Source organism: Trichechus manatus, unplaced genomic scaffold (genome assembly GCF_000243295.1).
Source record: "Trichechus manatus latirostris isolate Lorelei unplaced genomic scaffold, TriManLat1.0 scaffold00137, whole genome shotgun sequence".
Taxonomy (NCBI): domain Eukaryota; kingdom Metazoa; phylum Chordata; class Mammalia; order Sirenia; family Trichechidae; genus Trichechus; species Trichechus manatus.
Genome location: NW_004444073.1, coordinates 165,673 through 193,013, shown reverse-complemented (window position 1 = coordinate 193,013; position 27,341 = coordinate 165,673). Strand labels below are relative to the sequence as shown.

The window sequence follows — 27,341 nt, the reverse complement described above, 5'->3', positions numbered from 1 at the left end:
CTCCCTGTTTCAATTACTCTACCCTTTTTGGTCCACATGAGCTGAGTTTTATGCAGATTTACCTTCCTCTGAATATTTTCTTCAGTGTTTACCATGAGTCATTACAAAAAGTCATCATATACCAACTGTTTGAGGATTATTTTTCACATATAAACTGTTGTCATTAGGTATCCTTATATGAGAAATCTTTTTAAAGTTTAGTAATTAAAAAAAAAAAATTCAGTCTCTTCTAAGAATTAATATAATTCCAGCTTTTTAAATTTCAAGACCTATATATTTTGTTGTTTTCTTTTTCTTGTCTGTGAGGTAGTTCTGAAGTAAATCATTGCTTAAACTATGTTAATGTGCAAGAATACATTGCTTGTTTTACTCTTTCCTTGCAATCATTTACTTATTTGTAGTTTGTTGCCTTAACTATATGTACAGCAAGGAAGATGGGATTAATCATTCAGGAGGCATTTTTAGCCTTGATGAAGGCTAAACACTATCAGGGCTCTGAATCAGTGTTTTTGCTTTTGACTTGGCCCTCCCTGTTGCAAGATGGCCTCTGCAGAACCAAGTGCCATGTCCTCCAAATGTTCAAAAGCAGGAAGCAGAGGTGGTGCAGGGCAGAGAGGTTCTCCCTGGATACCTGTCTCAAAAGAACCCTCAACATATTTCCTTTGTATCTCATTGGCCCCATCTGGATAATATTGCCATAGTATCTACAAAGAAGGATAGAGAAGTGAGTATTGGATCTTCTAGGCTGCTATAGAGCCATGTTGGCACAGTGGTTAAGAGCTTGGCTGCTAACCAAAAGGTCGGCGATTCCAATCCACCAGCCACTCCTTGGAAACCCTATGGGCCAGTTATACTCTGTACTATAGGGTTGCTGTAAGTTGGAATTGACTAGATGGCAACGGATTTGGTTGATTTCATACACACAAATGATTTCTATGTGATGGAAAATTTGAAATAGCATTATGATTTGATATGTTAAGAGGTATTATTTACCTTAAATTGAAACCTAATAAGCTATTTTTGCAAAGTTTTAAATTTCATAATAAAATGCATTATATACTTTCGTGATAATATGTATTGTGTATGTAAACAATAACTTGGCAGTTTAAAACTTATTATGTGACTATTTTTGTTTAGAGGATGTTTTGGAAATTATTGAAAATGAAGGCTTTAAAATTCTGATGCAAAGACAAATAGTATTATCAGAAGAGGAAGCACAAATGCTCTGCAAGGAGTATGAAAATGAAGACTTTTTTGAGAATCTTATAGAGAACATGACCAGGTGAATTGGAGTTCAGGTTGAGAAAGCACAGTCTACTTTATGAATCATTTAAACCTTCTTTTAACCCTATTTTCTGTTCAAGTTGCCAAGCTTCTCAATTCTGTGAACATGTCCTGAGTCTACTTCTTTACCAGCCCTGCCCCCATCCTGATTCTCTGCTCAACTGTCTGGCTTCTGTTATACTCCTGGAATGTCATTGGAACAATGAGGTCTCACATAAAGTAGTTGGAGTCCAGTTGAGTTGAATAGTAGAAATCCAGGATGTGCAACATTATGAAGTCCAAGCAGAGAAATGACTGTCTCTCAGGGGCTTTGGTATTTCTAAGGTCCCTGAGGTTTCCAGAAGAGTAACTGAAATAGCCAAGGCAGAAATCCAGCAAGGGCATATCAATCAGCAGGAGCATGGGAACAGTGTAGGAGCTGCTCTGTCAGAAACAAGGTCCTTCACTTTGCTTTCTTTCCATACTGCCACCCTTTTACAAATATACTCTTTCAATTATACCAAAGGAAGTTAATTTTAGACCCCTGATAAAAGGATTATTTTGACATATTGTTTAGCCTACTTAACAATATGCATTTGTAAAAGGTCAACAGTTCGAATCCACCAGCCGCTCCTTGGAAACCTTATGGGTCAGTTCTACTCTGTCATATAGGGTCGTTATGAGTTGGAATGGACTCCACAGAAAGGTTTTGTTTTGTTTTATATATAATTAACTACTGAACCAGGTTTTGTTTTGTTTTATATATAATTAACTACTGAGCCATACTTAAACTTTTTTTTTCTTTTTGAACAGTGGTCCATCTCTAGCCCTTGTTTTACTAAGAGACAATGGTTTGAAGCACTGGAAAGACTTACTGGGACCAAAGTTTGTTGAAGAAGCCAGCAAACATGATCCAGAGAGGTAGGATTCACATCACGGGTCCCCAACTTTATCCATGGGGTCTATTTAAATTTCTTTTTGGGTATGAGACAAGGGAGCTTTTCAGGAAAGCTAATTTTTCTAGGGACGGAGTGGGCTGCTTATGACTGGATACCCAACCCAATGCCAACCTGAAGATGACCTAGGTTTTGCAAGAGAAGGTGGTGGGATACTGGGTTTTGGGTTAGAAAGTAAGTGAAGGATACCCAGCCAGGGATACCCAGCCAACCTGCTCTTTAGTAGAAATTCTTTTGAGAAGAGTTGTGGTGGCACCTGTATGTCCTTTAATTGTTCATAAGAGTTTCAAGACAATGATATGCAGTCTACAGTTTGATGGGAACATTTACTGAGTTAGTTTACTGATGAATCTTAGAAATTTGCTAAACTTTGTAACCAGCTCAACACCCGGAACAGTACCTGGCACATAGGGGGTACTCTTTAAATATCTTTCGAGTGTAGTTGTTGGGCTTGTTCCCATCTGGGGGATGGGAATGTATCTCATGCCCTTCTATGGCTGGCATCAAACTGATAGAAAGCAAACTGAATTGCAATTTGATTGCATTCTTTTTGCTAATTTCAGGTTAGGATTCTACTTAAGGAGGAAAATGCTCCCCTTTCGAGTAGGCCAGAATAAAAATGCTCTATTATAGCACAGTGAGCTTGGCATAGATGTTGACACAATAAATACACAGTGTATATGAAACATCACTTACATAAAAGCTGAGGTGATTTCTTTTCAGTAGAATCTACTTGACCTTGACTTGTCTTACATGGGCACAGTTTACCCCACATTTAGCCCTACTCACTTATGTCTTTGCTCCTCAGCCAGACAATTACTGTAAAGAATAATATAGGTCGAATATCTTCCAAGTGGTATGAGTCAAGTGCCATACATTTCTCAATAAAATATAACATAGAATGCAGTGCATGACAGCAGAGAGAGAATTCCTATCAACAACAGGCCTTTGGTTGCATGCATACTAGTCTAGAAGTTGTGGTTGGAGAGATGGAGGTTGTGTACCAGTCTGGAGACATTTTCTCCAGGTGAAAGCACCCAGTGACTATCTCTCCTCACCCCAAATAGTGAGAGTTCCCATTCAGAGCCCTTACTTTGCCTAGTTTGCCCCAAGTTCCCAACTCATCTTGACCGTTTCTTCTGATTCGTCCTCCGTTCTCTAGTTTCCTTGGCTCCAACCAGCTCTTTGATGCTGCTTTAGAAATGACTCTGTCCTCAGAGTTCTGCCCCTTTCTTGCACTTGGGTATCAGACTCTATACTTCACATATCTTTAATCTGAAATCTGGCCTCTTGTATAAAAGAGAAAAACAGCAACCCATCGTTCTCCTTCTTTATTCTGTCTATCTCATCTTTTTTTCTCCCCACTTTTTCCAATAATCATTTTTAACAGCATAATATGGGGCTGGTTGTGATGTCACGCAATGAATAGAGTAAGTGCTGATGATACATGGGCTGTTTTCACTATTCTTTGTGCAAACATTGACTCCTGGCCATCAGAGATTCCAAAGATCTTGGCTTGGAAATATCTTCAAATCAGAGGTGTGAGAACCACTAAGGGCAGAGTGTGACGGTCAAGTTGAATAAGGCAAAAGAAAATCTGACAGGGTCACTAAAACCAGAGAGGCCAGAAGAGGGTCTTGATGATGGAGGCAAAGAGCCAAGATTCCATTGACGTGAATCTATTGACAGGAAGAGACCTTATCCACCTTGGATGCATTTTGTGGTTGTCTGCTCAGGACTGGATTTGAAGGGCAGATAATGAAATGGGCAGTTAGCATGTTAGCATCTCCTCTACTGAAGTATATACAAGTAGATAGAGAGCAACAGAGAGAAAGGGCAACTAGCGGGGAGGGAAGAAAAAAAAAAACAAACAAAAACCACAACAAGCAGCAAAGAACAACAACTGAGTTAGGAGATAATTGTTGTTGTTCTTGTTAGGTGCCCTCAAATCAGTTCCAACTCATAGTAACAGAATGAAACACTGCCCAGTCCTGCACCATCCTCACAATTGTTGCTATACTTGAGCCCATCATTGCAGACACTGTCAGTCCATCTCATTGAGGGTCTTCCTCTCTTTCCCTGACCCTCTACTTTACCACGCATGATGTCCTTCTCCAGGGACTGGTCTTTTCTGATAATATGTCCAAAGTACAGGAGAAGAAGTCTCACCGTCTTCGACTCTAAGAAGCACTCTGGCTCTACTTCTTCCAAAACAGATTTGTTTGTTCCTCTGGCAGCCCAAGGTATATTCAATATTCTTTGCCAGCACCATAATTCAAGGACATAAGTTCTTCTTTGATCTTCCTTATTCATTATTCATTGTCCAGCTTTCACATGTATATGAGACGATTGAAAATACCATGGCTTGGGTCAGGTGCACCTTTGCCCTAAAAGTGACATCTTTGCTTTTTTAACACTTTAAAGAAGTCTTTTGCAGTAGATTTGCCCAGTGCAACACGTCGTTTGATTTCTTGACTACTGCTTCCATGGGTGTTCATTGTGGATCCAAGTAAAATAAAATCCTTGACAGCTTCAATATTTTCTCCATTTATCATAATGTTGCTTACCGGTCCATTTGTGAGGATTTTTGTTTTCTTTATGTTGAGCTATAATCCATACTGAAGGCTGTAGTCTTTGATTTTCATCAGTAAGTGTTTCAAGTCCTCTTCACTTTCAGCAAGCAAGGTTGTGTCATCTGCATATTGCAAATTATTAATGAGCCTTCCACCAATCCTGATGCTGTGTTCTTCTTCACATAGTCCAGCTTCTCGGATTATTTGCTCAGCATACAGATTGAATAAGTGTGGTGAAAGGATACAACCCTGATGCACGTCTTTCTTGATTTTAAACCACCCAGTATTCCCTTGTTCTGTTGGAACAACTGCCCCTTGGTCTATATACAGGTTCCACATAAGCACAATTAGTGTTCTGGAATTTCCATTCTTAGCAATGTTATCCATAATTTGTTATGATTCACTTAGTCAAATGCCTTTGCATAGTCAATAAAACACAAGTAAACATCTTTCTGATATTCTGCTTTCAACCAAGATCCATCTGATATCAGCAATGATATCCTTCATTCCACCTACTCTTCTGAATCCAGGTTGAATTTCTGGCGGTTCCCTGTGGATGTAATGCTGCAACCGTTTTTGAATGATTTTCAGCAAAATTTTACTTGTGGGTGATGTTAATGATATTGTTCGATAATTTCCACATTCTATTGGATCACTTTTCTTTGGAATGGGCACAAATATGGATCTCTTCCAGTCGGCTGGCCAGATAGCTGTCTTCCAAATTTCTTGGCATAGACAAGTGAGCACCTCTAGCTCTGCATCCATTTGTTGAAACATCTCAATTGGTATTCCATCAATCCTGGAGCCTTGTTTTTCAACAGTGCCTTCAGTGCAGCTTATACTTCTTCCTTCAGTACCATTGATTCTTGATCATATGTTACCTCCTGAAATAGTTGAACTGAATAGTTGAGGAGATATTTAGTCATCAGTAATAAAGGAAGCAGAACCAGAATAAAGTATCTAACCTGACATGGATTGCCCATTACCATCAGCAACACTTCTGCTTCTTCTCATAAAGCCAATCTGGATGCTCCTTTTGTTGCTGTACTTGCTCACCCAAAAGTTTCCTTTACAGTAATTTTCCAGATCCAATGTTTATAATTTGGTAATTTTAGTGTATAGTTAAATGCCAAATATGTAAAGGTGCAAGAAGAGGAAGAATATTTATTGAGATATTAATATACACCATATGTTTCAAATACATCGTCTGATTATGTGCTCAAAATCACCTCTAAAGCAGGTTTTATGATCGTGTTTACATTTGAAACCAAAAAAAACCGTTGCCTTCGAGTTGATTCCAACTCCTAGTGACCCTATAGGACAGAGTAGAACTGCCCCATAGGGTTTCTAAGGCTGTAATCTTTATGGGAGCAGACTGCCACATATTTCTCCTGCAGAGCAGCTGGTGGGTTCGAATCGCTGACCTTTTGGTTAACAGCCAAGCATTTAACCACTGTGCCACCAGGGCACCAATATCCATTATTATGATTATTTCAATCTTCCTTTCTTCCAAATGACTATTAACTCCTTGAAGGAAAGTAGTATGGCCCAAGTCACTCTGTGGTTAATTTCTTTTTGCACAATGCCTAGACCAGGAATGAGTTGCCCCTGGTTAATGATAACTTTTGAACAATTTATGTAATTAGTTATATAAATAGTGTTTTGTTAGTGTTTTGTTTTATTGTTAGTTACAACAACATTTTTGAACTTGACTTTTTTTCAAGTTTATGTGCACAGTTTGCAAAGGAAAGTTTGCCTATCAACCAGTTGTATGGAAGTGGTTCACTGGAAGCTGCTGAAAAGGAAATACAGCATTTCTTTCCTCCTCAAAGCACGTTAGCACTGATTAAACCTCATGTATCCTATGAAAATAAAGGTAAATATTTAAAAACAAAAGCCAATGTATATTTTTTTTCTAAATTTTTTGAAAATCTCCAAACTATAGAAAAGTTGAAAGAATAATAATTGTTAAATTTTGCCACATGTTTGCTTCCTGCCTCCCCCCCCCCATTCTTCTCTCTGTCCCTCCCTTATTCAAAAGTGGGTACTGAATTTTGTTGAAGTCCTTTTCAGACTTGATGGAAATGATGATGTATTTTTTTTTCCCTCCATAGATATATGTAAGAGTAAGCATAAATCTAAAAAAAGAAAACTCACATTTTCCCTAGTACAAAAAAGGAAACAGACACCTCCTACTTTTCTTAGAGCGTTTACTTTAGAAAACTTGTAATTGTGAATTCTTTCTCTGCCCCTTTATGATGTATGTAAATCTTTTTAAAAGCTAAGTAAGGCTTTTGCTGACTTTATAACCCAGGAATGTCTTTCACAAGTACCTGGGAGCCATATTTTAAAAATGTAAACACCAAGGAAAATAGTACCCCTATCTCCTCATCCCCATGGAAGCTTAACTTAAGTCTCTAGCTCCAAAATGTAACTATCTACCTGTCATAGAGATTTGAGAAAATTTTATTATTCCTTTGGATAAAAGAATTAGCAAACATAAATGCCACCACAATTACCAGGTGAATTTAAAATGAACTATGTGTAACAAATGATGTAGTCAAGCCCTCTTACTTGAGGGCTGGTAATCATTTATCTTGAGACATGTACATTGGGTTGTATTAGCTTGGTTTTATGAAAAAGGTGAGATTTCTTTCTGTTTTTGCAATTCTTTTAGCAGATTGTCTCCAGTACGCACCCTATTCTGGCTTAATGTTTGTTCAATAATAAAACTCTTTTCTTTCTCTTCTACTTTTGTGGAGAAGTTTTCGAGGTTTCCAGGATATTTTGTGTTTAATTCTATTTCCCCAACATATATTAATATGGAAAATTTCATTAATTATTTTTCTAATATCGAGCCATCCTTCCATTCTTGTGTAAACTCCACTTAGTCATGACATATTTTTAAATCTGCTTTTAAGTTCTATTTGCTTATATTTTATTTGGGAGTTTTTGCACTGAGACTTAAAAGTGAGATTGGTTTGTACTTTTTATTTTTTGTGCAATTTTATCAGGTTTGGATGACAACGTAATACTTCATTAAAAATGCAAATGTCTCATTTTTCAGTGTTCTGAAAAAGTTTAAGCAGCACTCGCGTTGGTATTGAAGGTTTGGTAGAATTTTCTTGCAAAAACATCTGGGCTTGTTGCTTTCTTTTTGCAGGATAATTCTTTGACCACTTTCTCTGTTTCTTTATGGAAATTAATCTATTTAAACTTCTTATCACTATGAAAGTTAATTTTGTTAAATTTTGTTTTCCTAGGAAATTATCTTTTTCATTTTCATAGAGCTTGCAAAGTAATCTCTATTATTATTATTATGTCCAATTTCATCTGTTTCAATGGTTATTTCCACCTTGCCATTTCATATTTTGCTGTATTTCAAACAACCATAATTTGATTTTTTTTTTTTTATTTTGATGTGTAGGATTGTTAGTTTCCTTTGTGGTTACCTTAATATTTACCCCTATTTTCTAAGTTTAAACAAGTATTTTATTTCTTTATATCACCTTGACTTTCTCTCCATATGAAAGATCTATGACTACATTTTTTTAGTCCCTCTTTTTTGTTTTAATGTTGTCATCTTTTACATATTGATGTCTCTGTTTTAGCTTTGATTTATTTTTGCAGCTTCCCTATCTGGGGTGATATCTGGTTGCTCTGTCTTGTGTTCTAGTCTTGCGTTGTTATCTGATGTTACTGATCTTCTAACCGGAGGACTCCCTTTAGTATTTCTTGTAATTTTGGTTTGGTTTTTGCAAATTCCCTAAACTTCTGTTTATCTGGAAATGCCCTAATTTCGCCATCAAATTTGGGAGACAGTTTTGCTGGATATATAATTCTTGGCTAACAATTTTTTTCCTTCAAGGCTTTATATATGTCATCCCATTGCCTTCTTGCCTGCATGGTTTCTGCTGAGTAGTCTGAGCATAGTCTTATGGACTCTCCTTTGTAGATGACTTTTCTTTTATCTGTAGCAGCTCTTAAAATTCTCTCTATATCTTTGGTTTCAGCAAGTTTGATTATAATATGCCTTGGTGACTTTCTTTTGGGATCTACTTTGTGTGGGGTTCGATGAGCATCTTGGAGAGCTACCTTCTCATTTTTCACGATATCAGGGAAGTTTTCTGCCAACAAATCTTCAACAATTCTCTCTGTATTTTCTGTCATCCCCCCTCCCTGCCCCGTTCTGGTACTCCAATCACTCATAGGTTATTCCTCTTGATAGAGTCCCACATCATTCTTAGGGTTTCTTCATTTTTTTAAATTCTCTAACCTGATTTTTCCTCAAATAAGTTGGTGTCAAGTGCTCTATCTTCAATCTCACTAATTCTGACTTCCATTGCCTCAGTTCTGCTCCTATGACTTTCTATTGAGTTATCTAATTCTGAAATTTCATTGTTAATCTTTTGGATTTCTGTTTGTTGTCTCTCTATGGATATGTGAAGCATGTTAACTTTGTCATTATGCTCTTGAATAACCTTCTTAAATTCCTCTATTGCTTTGTCTGTGTGTTCTTTGGCTTGTTCTGCATTTTGTCTGATCTCCTTCCTGATGTCTTGAAGAGTTCTGTATATTAATCTTTTGTATTCTACCTCCAGTAATTCCAAGAAGTTCTCTTCCTCCAGAAGATTTACTGATTCTTTGTTTTGGGAGCTTGCTGAAGCCGTAATGGTCTGCCTGTTTATGTGATTTGATATTGACTGTTGTCTCTGAGCCATCAATAAGTTATTATATTTATTTATTTTATGTTTACTTACTGTATCCTAGCTTCTTGTTTTGTTTAGTTTTGATAAACCCAAATAGGCTGCTTGTGTGAGCTAGTTTGATTATTGGCACCTTTGAAGCTCTAATGTTCTGTCATCAGGTGATTAGATCTGTTACTAGGTATGTGAGTCCAGGAGTCCATTTACTTTTTTTGTATAGATTCAGCTTAGGTGTCCAGGTAGCTGGTCACCAAGTGTGTGGTGCAGGCTCTCACCTACAGTCCTAGACAGGCAGCAGTGATTGGAGTAGGCACAGATATCTGGCTGTAGTAGGGAGTCACCCGCTGAGCAAGGCAGGGGGCTGATGGCTGCCCCTGAGTGTCTGAAAGGAAAGCGTATCCAGGTTCCCTAGAGTGCATAAGTGGGTAGGTTTTGCAGCCAGACTATGGGCACCCAATGCTGTTGGCTGTAAGGACTGGGAGGCACCACTTATTCTTGGACCCCTGTCTCGGGTGTCTAGGTGACATGGGTGGAGCCTCCAGTCCTCAGGCCCCTGATATGGATAGGTAAGGACCCTGCTAAATGGACAGAGCAGTGTCAAATGTCACGAACCTGCCACTCCACCATGTAGCTGATACAGTTGAAGTTAGGTGTCAGGTATATACCCTGTTGTACTGTGCTAATGAGGGCCTATGCTGTTGAAATGGGCCCACACAGGTCTGTGCAGGGGTGAAAGGCATTCAAAGTCTGTGGACCCATTATGCCTGTGCCTAGGCAAAGGAGCTGTCCCTGCCCTGAGTTCCTGGCCTAGGGGAGCTGGCAGATTATTTTTTTCCTGTTTGTTAATTTGTTGCCTCTGCAAGCCTGGGAGAATGGCTCAGGGTGAATAACGGGTCCTACTTCCAGCCCAGGGGACACGGAAATCGCTGAAGCCAGCCCAGGACCAGTGCAGAGCTGAGAAGAGACAGGTAAATGGGAGAGAAGTTCTTCCCAAACGGGGTGTTTTTTGATCCGCGAGGTAGGTTAGATGTGTGTACTTATCTTTTGCCGATTAAGCACCACTTTTCACTGGTTCTGGAGGCTTGAGTAGACTCTCTGCCACTTGGTCTCTCCTGATGTGAAAAACATGTCCTGAGTGCTACTGCTTGCCTCAATGCACAAGCCAGCCAATCCAGCCTGCAGGGTGCTGGTTCCCACTGGGTCAGATCTGGCAACTCTTCGCTGCTTCCGAATCATCTCTCCTTCCCCCTGCCACTTGGTCCAATTCCTCAACTTTGCCTTTAATTTCCAGGGCTCCTAAATTGTCATATGTAATCAATTCACTTGTTTTTTCAGGTCTTTGTTGTAAGAGGGACCTCAGGAAATGTCTGACTACTCCACCATCTTGACCCCACCTCCATAATTTGATTTTTTTAATGAATTCTACTATTTTTTCTATTTTCTAGCTCATTTCTTTCTGTTTTTATCTTTATTATTTCCTTCCTTCTATTTTCTAGTAATTTTGTTTCATGTTCTTCCTCTAGCTTTTTGAATTGGATATTTATTTAATTCTTTCATTTATATTGGTACATATTTTTAAGGTTATAGATTTTCCTCTGATCATCATTTTAATTGTATCCTACAGGTTCTCATGTATAGTGTTTTCTATATCATTATTTCATAATAAATTCTAAAATTTTGGTTTTTATTTCTCCTTAGAATGACTTAATTAAAAATTTATTTTTAAGAAGAAGGGTTTTTAAAAAATATCCAATTGGAAGACGTTTATTTTATTTTCTTCTTATTATTTTATTTTAGTGCATTGTGATTACAGAATGTTCTTTTATTATTTCTCTTTATTGAAATTATTAGGGTGTTTTTTTTTTAAACTGCTATATAATAAATTTTTGTGAAGGTTGTGTGAGCGTGAAAGAAGGGATATTCTTTATTATCTTTGTACGTGGATTGAATATATGTGTGTGTATATGTATATATAGATTCATAAGATCTACCTTATTGTTTCTTTTGTTCATATCTTCTGTATCGTTACTTTATTTTTTGACAACTTGATCTGTCTTGGACCATTGGTGGTGTGTTAGTCACCTATTTTTAGTATGTTGCTGACTATTTCTCTTCTTGTTTCTGATTTATGAAGATGGCTGCTCTGTTATTTGATACATAGATATTTATAACTATTGAGTATTTATAGTGAATTTTGGCTTTTAGCATTATATAAGGTCCCTCTGTCTTATTTAATGCTGGTATGGAACTTTATGTTGTCTGATATGAAGACCACACACTCTGCTTTCTAGTTATTTGCATGTGCCTGATACATTTTTTTCTATTTACTTATTTTTAGCCTTTTTAAACCTCTTTGTTTGATGATTGTCTCTTGTGTATAGTGTAAGGTTGGGTTTTTATTTATGACTCTCTCTGAAAATAATTTTAATAGTTGAGATAAACTCATTTACATTTACTGAAATAATATCTTTGCTTTAACTCTTATTTTTTGTTATATTTATTTTTCATTTACTGCTGTTTTTCGTCATGTAATCTTTTTATTTCTATGTTCAAGAAGTTTATTTGTTTCTAGTATTTACTTTTATAGCAATGTCTATATTCTCTTTCCTTACTTGAGCTTCTACTGTTTTTTTTTTTTCTGCTTTAAATACTATCCTTTGACTATCCTCTATTGCCTTTGTGACAATTAGTGAACTTAATGTACTTTCTCTTTAAACTCTCTATTCTCCTATTTTTATAGAAAGTTTTATGTTACATCTGCATAGTTAGAACATATATTATTTATAACTTGCTGGATATAAAATTCTTGGCTCACATTTTTCCCTTGAGTTTCTTGATAATATAGCTCTATTCTTGTTTCACATATAGCTGTCAAGAAGTCTGATGCCATACTGATTTTCTCTCCTTTGTAAATGTTAATTTTGTTAAATTTTATTTATTTTTGGCCTGGAAGCGCAGGGTATTTTTTTCTTCATGTCTAAAGTCTAGTAGTATTACTAGCACATATCTTACAGTTGATCATCCTTGGTCTATTTTCCCAGGTACGTGTTAGTCCCTTTCAGTGCTGAGATACGTGCCTTCTTTTATTGCAGGAAGGTTTCCTGGGGTTATCTTTTTAAATATTAGTTCTGTTCCATTGTTTTGCCTTTCTTCCTCAGGGACTTCACTGGTAATAATGGGATTCTCTGGAAGTTTATGAGGGTTTGGATTGGTTTACTCATCTCTTAGTAGTTCATAATGTTCTCTTCTTTTGGTCTGATGAAGTCCAGTTTCTTAATAAATATAATATATATGCTTGTCTTTGCCTAACTTCTACATCCATCACTTTCTCTATTATCAACTTCTCTTTCTTTATTTGGTTTTCTCTCTCTCGGTTATTTTTATTCCTGGTCTCTATGTCCTTTACAGTATTTTAAGCCATGTCTATTCTCCATTGGGCACCTTGTAAGTTAGTCTTTATTATATGTGATAGTTTTATTTTTTCTTCAATTTTCTTGAGTACAGTCAGTTCTTATTTTAACTTCTACTTGTTCTTTGGCTATTGCTACTTTTGAGTTTGACGTTCTGATTCGTAATGTGTTTTTTGTCCCAACTCCTTGGTTAATGATACTTAATTCATGTTGTAGTGTTGTGTTATAATTTTCTTCCGTCATGTCATTTCTGGGTTTTGCTTTTTTTGTTGTTGTTGTTTATGGGGTAAATAAGGATTTTTTTTAAATCAGATGAATAATTTTTTCTGTCTTTTATCTTTATATGGTAGTTTAATATGGATTTAGGGTAGCTTGCTATGTTTATTATAAAGTGTACTGGATTTTCTTGTACATTTTACTTCACAAAATGATTCAATGGAGGGTTTGGATTTTGAGAGTTTGGATTAAACTTGCTCAGTTTCCCAGTTCATAATGTTTTCTCTCTTTTGTATAAGGAAGTTCGGTTCCCTTAATAAATAGGGCCTTGGTTGGGGGTAGGGGTGGATCTGTCTCCTATTTCTGTAATTCTCCCTGTTTATCTAGGACATTAACCTTATCTACTTGCTTCCTCTCCATTCGTCTCCAAGTACTCCAAGAGACTTTTCTTTTCCAAGCTGCCTCTCCTTTGCCTAAGAAGTGGTGCCTTCCAAAGACGGTCATTTCTGCTCCCGCACAATTTTCTAGCCCCATCCCCTTGATTCCCTGGCATTTGTACTCTTATCCATTGGATTTCAGATTTATTCTCAATATTTCTCTGCTCAGAGTGGGCCTCTCTCCTTCTGAGTTTGTCTCTATTCAGTGCTGTCTATTCTACCACTGATATGACCCTGCTGTACTGCCCTCCCTCTCACTTGGTCCCTGTCGGACTCCTTGCTCTTGCTGGAGCTGTCCTCTGCAGGCTTCGAATATTTATTTCCCAGCTAGAATTTAAACTGAAGTTTTCACTTATTGTCTCCTAGTTATGCTATAAAGAGCTCTGGTGGTACAACAGTCAAGTGCTTGGCTGCCAACTGAAAAGTTGGTGGTTTGAACCCACCCAGTGGCTCCATAGGTGAAAGAACTGGCGATTTGCCCTCATAGAGATTACAAACTAGGAAACCCTACGGAGCAGTTATAGTCTGTCATATAGGGTCATTATGAGTTTAAAATTACTCAACAGCACCTAACAACAACAACAGCTATGCTATAGGTGTGGATTCCATATTGAGATGAATTATTGTTGGAAGATGTAAAGATGGATTCATTTAGGTAGCCACCATTATCCTACCCACCAACTTTTATTCAAGTTCATAACTTTAATAAGGTAATTAAACTTCTGAAATATGTAAATCCTTTATCACCTAAAATAATTTAGTAATGTTAGTGGTCTTAACAAAATCCATATACTTGATATCCATGATAAAATACCTTCTCCCTAAAAATAATGATGAACTGAGGTACATTTGAATTAGGCTTTATGCAAACAAATATTAAGTTCTATCTATCTAATGTCATAAAAAAATCCCTGAGTGTATCACCAGTGAGTCCTTCCCCATTGCTATTATATTCCTTTAGGCCTCTATACTACTCACCTGGACTTGTACATTAATTTTCAAAAAAGTCACCTTGCCTCTGGTCTATTTATGATGCCATGTCCACTCTCCACCACCCTAATTTATTCTTCATTCTGCAAAGGAAATTATATTTCTGGAGTGCAAATCTGAATATGTTCTTACTTAGAATGCTTTAAGTATTCCTTGATGCCTTCGAGGTGAAGTCCGAGTTTTCTCACCAGGCATAGCCCTTTATAACCCTTCCTCTGTTACTTCACCATCTTACTACTCTAATATGTTTCTACCTCTGCCACTTTTTTCTCACCTTTGAGCTTTGAGTATGTTGCTCATTTTGCCTGGAATGACCTACCTTTCTCTTCTTGTTGGCTTGGTGATCACTCTTTGTTTTTTACTCAACACAAAGTTCAGCTTCTCTGAGAAGTCATCCCTGACCTCCCCGAAGAGAGCTAACAGTTCCCTCCCCTATGGTCACAAAAGTTTTGTACATAAGTGGTAATAAGGATCACAGTGTTCTCATGATGCATTTGTAGGCCTGACCTTCTCACCAGTCTATATCTGGAGGGAGGGTTTATGTCCTATTCACATTGGTTTTCCTAGTGTCTAGTTCACCAACCACTAGTTGAGCATCTTCATGTCCTGGGCATCTGGTAGGTGGGGTGAATGCAAAGATGAACACAGCAAGTTATACAGGAAATCACATTCAAACGAGAGATGGAAAGTAAATAATTGCCATATGATCATGACAAGCGTTAAAAATTGATTCTGAGGTCCATGATATTCAAAATGCTTTATAGAACTCTAGTCCCTGTGGCAGCCACCATTACTTAAAAACAAATAAAAACGTGCTGTTAAGTTAATTCGGACTCATGGAGACCCCGTGTGTGTAGAGTATAACTGTGATCCATAGGGTTTTCAATGGTTGATTTTTCAGAAGTAGATCACCAGGCTTTTCTTCTGAGCACCTCTGGGTAGACTCAATCCTCTAGCCTTTCAGTTAGCAGCCAAGTGTGTTAACTGTTTGCACCACTCAGGGACTCCCTACTATTCTTAGCATGGTTTAAAAACTCTTATGGGGAAAGAATCAATCAAGGCATCTTTTTAGAGATTATGAATGACCTTTCCCATTCCAATATTTAACACATATTTGTGTGTGTGTGTGTGTGTGTGTGTGTGTGTGTACACTTCTCTAATTTTAAAATTCATGTTACTTTTTTTTTCATATAACTTTAATCCATATGAAATTTATTTGGGCTTAATTGTGAAGTTGATATAACTCGTTTTTTTTCAATTAATTGAGAAATATTTCTGTAATTAACCAATTAATTCTACTCATTGATCAAATAATTCATTCTTTCCCCCATTGATTTGAAAGGCATCCTATTCATACAATCAACAGTAGTGCATATCTAGGTCAGCTTCTGTGCTTTCTATTCTAGTCAGTTTGTCTTGATTCCTCTTACTGCCTCCATATCTTACCATTTTAAATATCATAGTGTTATAGTGCACTTTAATAACTGCCAACATTTTCTTGACTGCTCTGGACCACTATTCATGGCCAGCTTTCTGCATTTCTTTTCTGTTGTAATCAGCCTTCATTTCAGCTTCAGATTGTAGCTTTGTGTGACTTTCTTTCTGGAGAACCTTGAGCTATCCAGGCAATGCTTTCCTTAGGGCAGATCCCAGCCTAAGATCCTTATTAGGAGACCAAGCCCAATCTCTTCCAGGCTTTCTTTTGCTTATGATCACCTTGGCCTTTAGCTCCCAGCCCAGTCACTTATATGTACTTTTGTTTTGGAGCAGAAAAGTGCTATTTAACCAATAAGTCCCCAGTCTCTAAGCTGGCTCACCTTTGTATACAGAATGTAAACATAACAGAGAGATACTCATTTAGTATATTGCAAGGTAGTCATGGTAAGGCACACAAGTAAGACCTCACAATGTTCGTTTAGAACAGGAGAATCAGAATTAACAATTACAATTACAATGGTAGTTCAATAGTTAGAGTCCAGTGAAGCATCTCATAACATGGATGAAACTGGAGGACATTATGCTGAGTGAAATAAGTCAGTCACAAAAGGACAAATATTGTATGAGACCTCTACTGTAAAAACTCATTTAAAAGTTTACACACAAAAAGAAACAATCTTTGTTGGTTACAAGGGATGGGAGGAGTGGGGGGGAACTAAATAGATAAGTGGTAACTTTGGTGAAGGGTAAGACAGTACACAATACTGGGGAAGCCAGCACAACTTGTACAAGGAAAGGTCATGGAAGCTCCATAGACACATCCAAACTCCCTGAGGGACTGAATTGCTTGGTGCAGGGCTGTGGGGACCATGGTCTTGGGGACCATCTAGCTCAATTGGTATAACACAGTTTATAAAGACAATGTTCTACATTCTACCTTGGCGAGTAGTGTCTGGGGTCTTAAAAGCCTGTGAGCAGCCAGCTAAGGTACTCTACTGGTCTCACCCCTCTGGGAGCAAGGGCGAATGAAGAGAACAAGATACAAGGAAAAGATTAGTCCAAAGGACTAATGGACTACAGCTACGACGGCCTCCACCAGACTGAGTCCAGTACAGCTAGATGGTGCCCGGCTACCACCACTGACTGCTTTGACCGGGATCACAACAGAGGGTCCTGGACAGAGCTGGAGAAGGATGTAGAACAAAATTCTAGCTCACAAAAAACAGACCAGATTTACTGGCCTGACAGACTGGAGAAACCCTGAGAGTATGGCCCCCAGACACCCTTTTAGCTCAGTGGTGAAGTCACTCCCGAAGTTCACCATTCAGCCAGGGATTGGACAGCCTCATAAAACAAAACGGGACTAATGAGGCACAGCAGTCCATGGGCAAGGACTTAGAAGGCAGGAGAGGACAGGAAAGCTGGTGATAAGGAACCCAATGTTGAGAAGGGACAGTGTTGACATGTCGTGAGGTTGTTAACCATTGTCATAGGGCAATATGTGTACTAAATGTTTAATGATAAACTATTTATTCTTCAAACTTTCATCTAAGGTACAAAAAAAAAAAAAAAGAATTATATATGTGAGATCAAATTGACAACAGCAACTCAAAAGGTTTTATAGGAAGCCTAGGGGGCAGTGAGTTGAAGATAACGGTGATGAAATAATTTGGAAAAGGATAGTGAGAATAGCAGCATTACTGGAAGAATGTAATTGACGTCACTGAATTGTACATGTAGAAACTTTTGAAATGGTGTAACTTTGGCTATGTATATTTTCACCAAAAAAAAGGTCCTCCAAGGTCTAGAAAGGAGAGTGTTGACATGTCATGGGGTTGTTAACCAATGTCATAAAATAATATGTGTACTAACTGTTTAATGAGAAACTGTCCTGTAAACCTTCATCTAAAGTACAGTAAAAAAAACTTTTTTTTTTAAAATAGAGTCCGAAACTTTAGACTTTAGGAGTTTACCTTTAACAACAGGTCTTGGGAGGAAGACTTTACCATGGCTGGAACTCAGCCAAGGACCCTTGTATCTAGAGTCTGAGATTGGCAGCTGCAGGCAGTCTCAGCAGGCTCTCGGTGTTCAGAGACAGTAAGGGACTAGAGAAAGGTCCCTTTGCCTCTGTCTCCTCTCAGTGAGTGAGCAGGAATTCATGGTTTATATCTGAAGTTCTCACCTTGACTTCACACAATAAGGGCCAGTGTGATGTCAAAGACTAGTATGTTGTCATTTCACCAGGTTAGAAATTAGCTGAATGACACTTTTTTTTCTTCAAGGTTAGAGATAAGGGAGGATTTTAGATTTATGTCTCAAGACTAGTTTACAAATATTAACTATGTTATGTCTTATTTTATTATAGCATACCTGGTCAGAGTCAACTTAACTTCAAAGTTGTTTACTATATTCTTCACATACTGCTATATTTCTATTTCTAAGTTCAGAAATTTTCTAAATAACTTTCTAATGACTTAACAGGTTTCTAATGACTTACAGCTAATGTTAGCCTCACAAAGGCAGACATAATTCTAAATTCATATTATGAGTGCTCATACATATGTGTTCTGAAAATTTAATAGTGACTTATGCCTTCTGTGATTTGAGAGCATCCTAGAAATGTACAGAACATCGTCCTAGAAATTCAGTGTTGGTGAGGTTCTGACACCAGAGTTTCCTTAATTTAATTCCCTGAACAATGCCCTACTTAGACTCAGAGAGAAGAATTATGATCAGTTCTCCCCTTTAATCGATATCTAGCAGAAATTCCTTGACATTTGTAGCGTAGAGATGACAACATGCCTTCAACCCTTGCATAGGAGTAGCCCGCCTACCCTGCCCCCCATCAACACATACAGCTTTTTTATAGCCCACTAGATGTTTCACGTAATTTCTGGAAGGATGGGTCTCAGAGATTGAACATCTACATTAACATATTAAAGTTCTGAATGTTAATTTATGCTTTGTTAGTTTAGTTTAGCATAGTTTTGTTTTGTAAGCCACAGTATGCAGGCAAAACTCTTACTTTCTTTAGTTATTCCAATCTACTTGCATATAGCACAAAAGTGGAGTCAATCTGCATAGTTACCAAATATCTGTTTTCTCTAGATGATATCTTGAAGATTATTAAGGAGGCTGGATTTGAGGTGACACATATGAAGGAAACACTCCTAACTCAGGAGTTAGCAGACTGCATTTATATGAGTATAAAAACAAAAGACTTTTATAAAAATGTATTGGAAATGTTATTTGAGTAAGTTTCGGATGTATAGTTCTTTGCATTATAAAAGTAATAACTGTTTATTATGGAAACTTTTAAAAATAATACATAAAGTAATTAAAACTTTCTCACATAATCTCACCCATGAAAAGACACCCTGCTGAAGTTTGGGGTTAATTTCTTTGCTGTCTCCCTTTTTCCTTCTGTTCCTGTCCTGTTCCCTCCTTTCTCCTTCCCATGCCTACCACCCTCCTCTCTCACTCCCTTCTGTCTTCCTTCCTTCTTTCCTTTCTTTTTCTGTTTCTTTAGATCTTCACATTAGATATAGAGGCCATCTGATTTAAAAACTTCTTTGCCAACATACTTAATCTGTGCCTGTTTCCCTGTCTATGAAATAGACATATTAATACTTCACAGGTTTATTGTGAGGGTTAAATCACAGATCGGACATACTTGGAACAGAGCCTGCACATAATAAGCACTAAATGAATATTAGCTGTCTTTTGCACGTCTCTTTTTCTCTTAAATGTGTAGACACCTTGCCAAATTTTACATATATATGTACATATATAGTTAAAGAAATATTGTGATACCAAACACGCTGTTCTGGAACTTTCTTCTTCAACATTATGGGTATCTGTTCCTGACAAGATATACCTTTATAACGTGCATAGGAACTAAAGGCTACCGTATAGTGAGTGCTTATATTCAATTCCAGACTTGTATTCAATCTCAGACCTCATGCTGAATTAAATACACTTTATCTCATTTAACCCCCATAACTCTATGAAGTAGTTTTTACTCTAATTTCTATTTTGGTTATGAGGGAATAGAGGCACAGAGATGGAATTTGTCCACAGTCACAAAGCTAGTGTTTGGCTGGTCTCTGAGCCCAGGGAGTCTGTAGTCTTAACTGTTGCTTCTCAGGATTCCGTTTTACATATAGCTCATAATTGTTCGAACACCCTCATCGATTTTCTTTGTTTTTAATTTTCTATGCGGTTATATATAAGGTGTATGTATGAGTGGCACAGATAGTTAATTGTTTAGCGACTAACTGAAGGGTTGGTGGTTTGAAACCACCCAGAGGTACCTGAGAAGAAAGGCCTGGAAATCTGCTTCCAAAAGGTCACAGCCATTAAAAACCCTATGGAGTTGCCATGAATTGGACTCAACTTGAAGGCAACTAGTTTTATATATATATATATACATATGTATATATATACATATTAGCCTCTTTATATACATATATTTATATCTTCTTTTCAATACCTGACCATTTGTCAACGAGCCTAGAAAGGCTCATAGCTGAAGGACAGCCAGGGCACCAAGCCCTTCATTCAAGGGAGATATGAGTGGTGGATACAATGTACAAACAATGTCTATACTTACGGTTCCCCCCAAAGTAGCAAAAATAATAAGGCTTCCTAGACAAAATACTCTGTAGACCTAAACTGTAGCACTCTTCTAGTACAGCAACCTGTTAGAAGAGGGAGAACTGGGAAACAAAGAAAAGAAAAGAAAGCAGAAGATTATACTGATAGGAGTAAGGAATACGGAGGAGACTTCTGGGCAAAGCTGTGGTGCTGTCTTTAGCCACGTTTTGTTGTAAATAGCCCAAACCTTCTGAAAGCATCTTTCCTTGCAGAGGCCCATCTGTGATCATGGTCCTGACCAAGTGGAATGCTATTTCTGAATGGAGAAGACTGATGGGACCCACAGACCCAGAAGAAGCAAGACTACTGTCCCCAGACTCCATCCGAGCCCGTTTTGGAATGAGTGTTTTGCACAACGCTGTCCATGGAGCATCGAATGCCTTTATGGCAGAAGAGAGCATTAGAAAACTGTTTGGAGAGCTCTGTCCTGAGAATCCTGAGGAAAACTAAAGTATGATGCTTCTTTACTTATTATTTTCTTCTCTTTGCTTGTTCCAGGGGCCGGGCCAAGGACAAAGCTGGTTTGGAAAGACCAGAACTTTTCCCATATTCCTGAATCAACATTTCTTGCCTGCAGACACACTCTGCTGTCCCATAGCAGCCTTGCAGCCTAAAAGCTGAGCCAGGGGCCTGGGGAATTCCAGTTGCATGGAGCCAGGCCAAGGCAGATGCATCCAGGCCGATGGATGGAGACAGTGGGCCTAGTGAGACAGACACTCCTGGGTGTGCAGGCCTTGGTCTCAAGTCATTTGTGTTATTTGCCGTGTCACAGTCAGTCACATGTAATCCTGCCCCTTGACTCTCTTCCACTTCTCCACTTTGAATGACCAAAGTCTAGTTCATCAGCCGAACTCGGTTCTCTACCAACAACCTGTAGGTAATATATGATAATGCAATGTAATAACAAGGACCCTAGGTGGCGTAAATGGTTTACGCTCAACTACTAACTTAAAGGTTTTTTTTTTTTTTTTTTTTTTTTGTGGTTCAAACTCACCGAGCGGTGCTGTGAAAGAAAGTCCTGGTGGTCTACTTCTATAAAGATCACAGCCAAGAAAACCCTATGAGGCCTTTCTGCTCTGTAACGCATAGGGTTGCCATGAGTCAGAATCAACTCAACATCAACGTTGTTTTGTTTCCAATATAATAGACTATCAGAAACCATAGAGAAAAAGCCAATCATTTCTAGTCCTTGGCAAAGAAATATGTACTGAGTCAGTGTAGCTAGTGTCATATGCAAGAGCATTGAGTCTGCTCAGTTGCCCCAACTCTTCTTTCCTAGGCAGTGTAAGAGATGGCATGTAAAATGGGTGACTTTTCCCATCAAACCTGCTTCTCTTCTTTACTTTCATAGCCAAAAGTATAGAAAGAACATGCTCACAGTTGTATACCTGTTTGGCTCTACCTGCTAACTTGAATATGACTGCATAAATTCTTCATGTGTGGAGTGCTGTCTCCACCTGGATGAGCCCCATTGAGAAACAGCCCCCAGAGCATGGTGATAAGCAGCGTGAAATGTTGTGTTATTCGGAAGGCTAATATTGTGCTTCTGCTTCAGACATTCAAGAATCATTTGTTCAGCTTTTGCTATACGCTGAATCCTGTTCCGGGACTGTTTACGCGTGGTCCCTGTCCTAAAGGAGTGGATGACTCTAAAAGCAGGAGATAGAAAGTTGATGTGTGTCCTAGGGGTGCACGCAGTGTTTTGGGAAGATGTATATAGGAGTTGGAGAGAGGGAAGCTGAGATGCAAACTGTCCAGGTAGGGGATATTGCAGTCATCATAGTGAAATAGGGAAGCAGCTGAACTAAGGTAGAAATGGTGAACTTAGTGATAAGCAGAATGACCAGAAAATTCTTAGAAGGCTGCATCTACAGGCCTCTGAGATTGGCTTCCACCCCATCGATGAAGTGGAAGAGATCAAGATGACTTCCCAGACAGTGGATCCAGAGAAAGCAATAGGCCAGAAGGCAATGTCACAAGTTCTGTTTGGTCTTGTTAGGTAGAGGACATCTGAGTTGAGAGCAAGTCAGGCTCTCGGAGAAGGGGAGTCAGCAGGCCCCATTAGAGAGGCACCAAACCCTCTTGCAAACGAATTCTTCAAAGCCCCTCCCGAAACAACTCCAGATTAACCCTGTCTTGTGATACATTCAGAAAAAAATACATCTAATCCTGACATCGAGAACCTTAAATAAAAGCTAGCCTTTCCTAAGGTTTCATGAAGAGATAGAAAACCAAAGATTTTTTTTTTTTCCTCAGACAAAATAGAACAACAGCAGCAACTAATTCCTAAAGGTCTTCACTGGGAATCTCTGTCCTCAGAGACCCTCTGGTCTCTGCAGCTGCTTCACCTCTCCCTATCCCCTACCTTCCCCCTCCAGCCTCTCCATGATGTGTGGTGAGTAGCGGCCCAATCAGATCAGTTGGCTTTCTCAGCTCCTTTCCGTTCTCTTCCTTGCCTTTGGCTTAACCAGCAATTCTGGATCCCCGAGAGTGTTGGGGTAGGGGGAGTTGTGGTTACGCACAAGTTAATTTTTTTTTTTTACCTTGTCACAGAGTTTGGTCATTAAATTGGTAGCTTATAAATGCTTGCTGATAGCTAACTTACTGAATTGGGGCAGTGATTAGATAAAGACAAGGGGTCTGTGGTTAAATTATATGTCTGGTATTTGTGTGCAAGACTCTAATGTGGAAAATTATTACTGCTTTAGAATTAGTACGAAGCATGTAATTTATCAAGTGTATCCTTTCTTTTCCCAGAGCTTTGAGAAGATAATACATAAATTCACATCAACATGTAATCATGTGGCACAGCTTCTTGGGAGGAAGATTGAGAAGGACATTCTTTGAAGGGAAACTCAACAGCATCTCAAGTTAAAAACCTCCAAGTGCAAAACACATGACTAAGCATAATACAATAATAAAAATGTTACCCCCAAACAAATCCCGTATGTTCGTTTTTAGCCTATCTTCCAGAAAGGAGTCGAGAGGGCGTAAATAAATGCATGGGAGATAACCATAAAATAAATGGGCAGCAACATGTAATACAGGGAATAAGAGAATAGAATAGATAAATGAATCCAGGAGTGGGTTAGATGCAGCATGCATACCGCAGGCCCTAATGCACCATTTAGAGATTGAACAAAAATTTGACTCTGAGCTTTGCAGCAGAAAACTCTGAAAAGGTGACACATAGAGTTACATAATTTGCTATCTAACTATAGGACAGTGCAGGCTATGCACCTAGCTCCCTGATGGTAAGATGATGCATATCTCTCCAGGGCTGGGCCATCCTAATAAAAGCCAAAGTTGTTTCTTTTTGTGTTTTTTACCCATCAGGACATAATTTTAATCATGTTTCCTGCAGTGATACACTCTTATGTTAATAAAACTAGTTGCCATCAAGTCAATTCCTACTCATGGTGACCCTGTGTGTGTCGGATTAGAACTGTGCTCCATAGAATTTTCAGTGGCTGATTCTTCAGAAGTAGATCACCAGGCCTTTCTTCTGAGGTGACTCTGGGTGCACTCGGGCCTCCAGCCTTTCAGTTAGCAGCCTGGCATGTTAACCATTTGCGCCACCCAGGGGTAATATCCAGAGTTACATGCAACTCCCAGCATGTTAGCCGTGATACTCATCCTTCTTCTTCCACTTAAGAGAATATACTGAAATGCAAGTAAGTGAGAATGATGTTGTTATATGATTAGTGTTTTCTTTTTTAAAATATGGTTGTATTAGTTTTGTGAGGCTGCCTAACAAAGTGCCAAAAGTGAGATAGATTAGAACAATGTAAATTTATTGTGTTACAGTTCTAGAAGTATATATCCAAAATCAAGGCATCAGGAGGGCCATGCGCTCTCTGAAGGCTCTAGGGGAAGAGCTTTCCTTGCAGCTTCCTAGCTTCTTGTGGCTTCTGAGAGTCCTTGACATTTTTTGGCCTGTAGATGCATCATTCCAATCTCTGCCTCTGTCTTCCCATCGCTGTCTTCTCTCTCTCTCTCTCTGTGTGTGTGTGTGTGTGTGTGTGTCTTTTTTAAATAAGGACATTACTCATGTTGCATTATGACCCACCCTACTTCAGTATAACAACAACAACAAAAAATCCCAAACCTGTTGTCGTCGAGTCGATTCTGACTCATAGCAACCCTGTAAGACAAAGTAAAACTCTCCCATAAGGTTTCTAAGGCTGTAATCTTCACAGAAGCAAACTGCCACATCTTTCTCCCATGGAGTGGCTGGTGGGTTCGAACTGCCAACCTTTTGTTAAGCAGCCAAGCGCTTTAACCACTGTGCCACCAGTGCTCCCTTACTCCAGTATAACCTCATGTTAACTTAGCTGATGATATCTTCAAAGAACTTATTTCCCAGAAAGGCCACATTCACAGCTACTCGGGGTTAGGACTTCAACATATTTTTAGGGGGATTCAATTTAATCCATAACAAAGGTTAACTTTCAATTCTAATTTTTAAACTCTAATATTAAGAAAATTAAGATACACACTATGATCACTTAGTATTAGTGGCACACCACTCACCTCAAAACTAGTGTCACAACACGGAGAGACACGCCTGTGGACTATCATGGATTGTTGACATATACAAAATCTAGTTAAACCAAAAAAAGAACAGTTACTGTGGAGTCAATTCCGACACATGGCAACCCCACGTGTGTCAGAGTAGAACCGTCCTCCATAGGGTTTTCAAGGTTGTGACCTTTCAGAAGCAGATCACCAGGCCTTTCTTCTGAGGCACCCCTGAGTGAGTTCCAACTGTCAACCTTTCCACTTGTTGTTGAGTGCTTAACCGTTGCATTACCCAGGGAGCACAAAATTTAGTTAGGTGAGAATTATCAATAAGGATACTTCTCAAGTGTTTCTACACAATGTATTTTAATAAAAGAAAAAAAAAAAACAAGGTAGGTCAATTATTGAATTTTCTTAGACTGTGCAGAGAAAGAAGTTTAGTAAAAATATTCACCTACCTTATCCCTTTCACCTTTGCCAGTCCTTCTAATTGAATGCAGTTAGCTGCTGCTTAACGTGGTCTGATTGCATTTGGATAGTCCTAATAAGGTTGTGTTAAGTGGCACAGTTACTGTCTCAAAAATTTTCCAGAACTTCAGCATGGTGATTGCAATGAATGTCACTGAACTGGATACTTAAAAATGGTTAAAATGGCAAACATTTTGTTATACATATATTCTACCACAATGACGTTATAAAAACAAAAACTCTTAAAAGTGACACCACATTTTACCAGTAGATAGATGGCAGGCTTCACTCAAGTAATGCCTATTATCTGTACAAAGATTTTATACATAAAATATATATAAAGGCCATTTCTTTAGAGTTGTAGGACTAGCTTTGTGGTAAGTAGCTAAATATCCAATAATCAGTGTTTGAAGAAAAATATTCAATGAAACCTGAATTTGTGTTTGTGTTGGTCTTAAGGGGATTGAATTTAGTAAATGGGGCACAGAAGCAGGAGGTAATGCTGGGGTACAGTTGGCAGTACAGGGAAATATCTTTCAGCCCCTGCGGAAGAAAGGTTAGAAAAGGGTAGAAAGTTGTCAGGCCCCAGCTAAGTGGGCCGAGCTTGAATCTCAGCTGGAATTTAGGCAGAAAACAAGTAAGTCCTGGGCCATTGTGGCTGTAGCAAGTGAAGACTGCAACTTTTGTGGGCAAAGCTTGGTGCTCTGGGCTGATGGTGGGAATGTGGGTTTAGTTACAGGGACTGTCTCAGAAAGTAGACAATCGTGAGGGAAGCGTCTCTATCCCGACAGTCAAAGAGAGCTGGGGGTGAGTTCTGCATCTCCATGAATTCCCCAGGACAGAGCAGCCTCCATCATTTAGTGCTGGCTCAGTCATGCACCTTGACCTGGAAGTCAGAGTTTCTTTGGTTGTCCTACTTAGTCCCTCAGGCCCCCTTCCAAGACAGGAGACCTGAAGTTTTCTTCTGTGGATCCTAATATTTTCCAGCATCCTCTCTCCCTGGATCTTGCTTTCTCTATGCAGATCCACTGCAGAAAATGGACAGGTGTCCTCCAATATGTTAAACTGTATCTTATAGCCCACTGACTGGACTCTCTTGGCACACTTTCTGCTCACTGGAGTGGATCCCCTGGCACTGATGCTTGACAGAACTGTGTCTGAACTTGCTCAACCCTTGGATGCTACTTTGGATGACCTCCCAAGCCCATTTCTTAATGCCTTCAATGAAGGGAGACAATTGACTCAGCAATTGCCCATGTGCATTTTCAACTGTTGAAATAATTCAATGACATAATAAATATGTGAGGTTATTAGAAGACTACAAATGTTAATGGATTTTTAAAATCCATCAGATTGAGTCAACAATGGTATTTTAGATTACCTTGGATACTGTGATGGAATTTTATTCATAATACCGTTATTTGTTTAACCTCAGTTACTTATATCTCCTTATTATCATCCATGCTATCCAGCTGTGAAAAATGAGAATACAGCTGTATTTTTTTAGGTGAAAAGAAGATGTTCAGGATACATTATTAAATTCATATAAACACGGGGAAAATGTCTGGAAGGATTCACACCAAATGCTAACCGTAGTTATTTTGATATTTTGGAACTTTTGTTTTCTTTTGGCTTATGTCTTATATAAGGGGGGTATTTCATTGCCATCCTAGGGTCAAGCCTCCCTTGGGGTTCTGACATGAATGCA

The 27,341-nt window shown here is 38.5% G+C and overlaps 1 protein-coding gene across 1 annotated transcript in view; it reads left to right on the top strand.

The window, feature by feature from the left end:
- NME8 (NME/NM23 family member 8) overlaps nt 1-24,103 on the top strand; it is a 74,665-nt gene extending 50,562 nt beyond the window's left edge. Inside the window, exons 11-16 of the mRNA XM_004385331.2 lie at nt 1,138-1,282; nt 2,077-2,184; nt 6,517-6,668; nt 19,097-19,241; nt 20,857-21,095; nt 23,402-24,103. Of these exons, the coding sequence (XP_004385388.1) occupies nt 1,138-1,282; nt 2,077-2,184; nt 6,517-6,668; nt 19,097-19,241; nt 20,857-21,094 (788 nt within the window). The 3' untranslated portion in view covers nt 21,095; nt 23,402-24,103. The remainder of the gene's footprint in view (nt 1-1,137; nt 1,283-2,076; nt 2,185-6,516; nt 6,669-19,096; nt 19,242-20,856; nt 21,096-23,401) is intronic.
- Nucleotides 24,104-27,341: the final 3,238 nt, after the last annotated feature.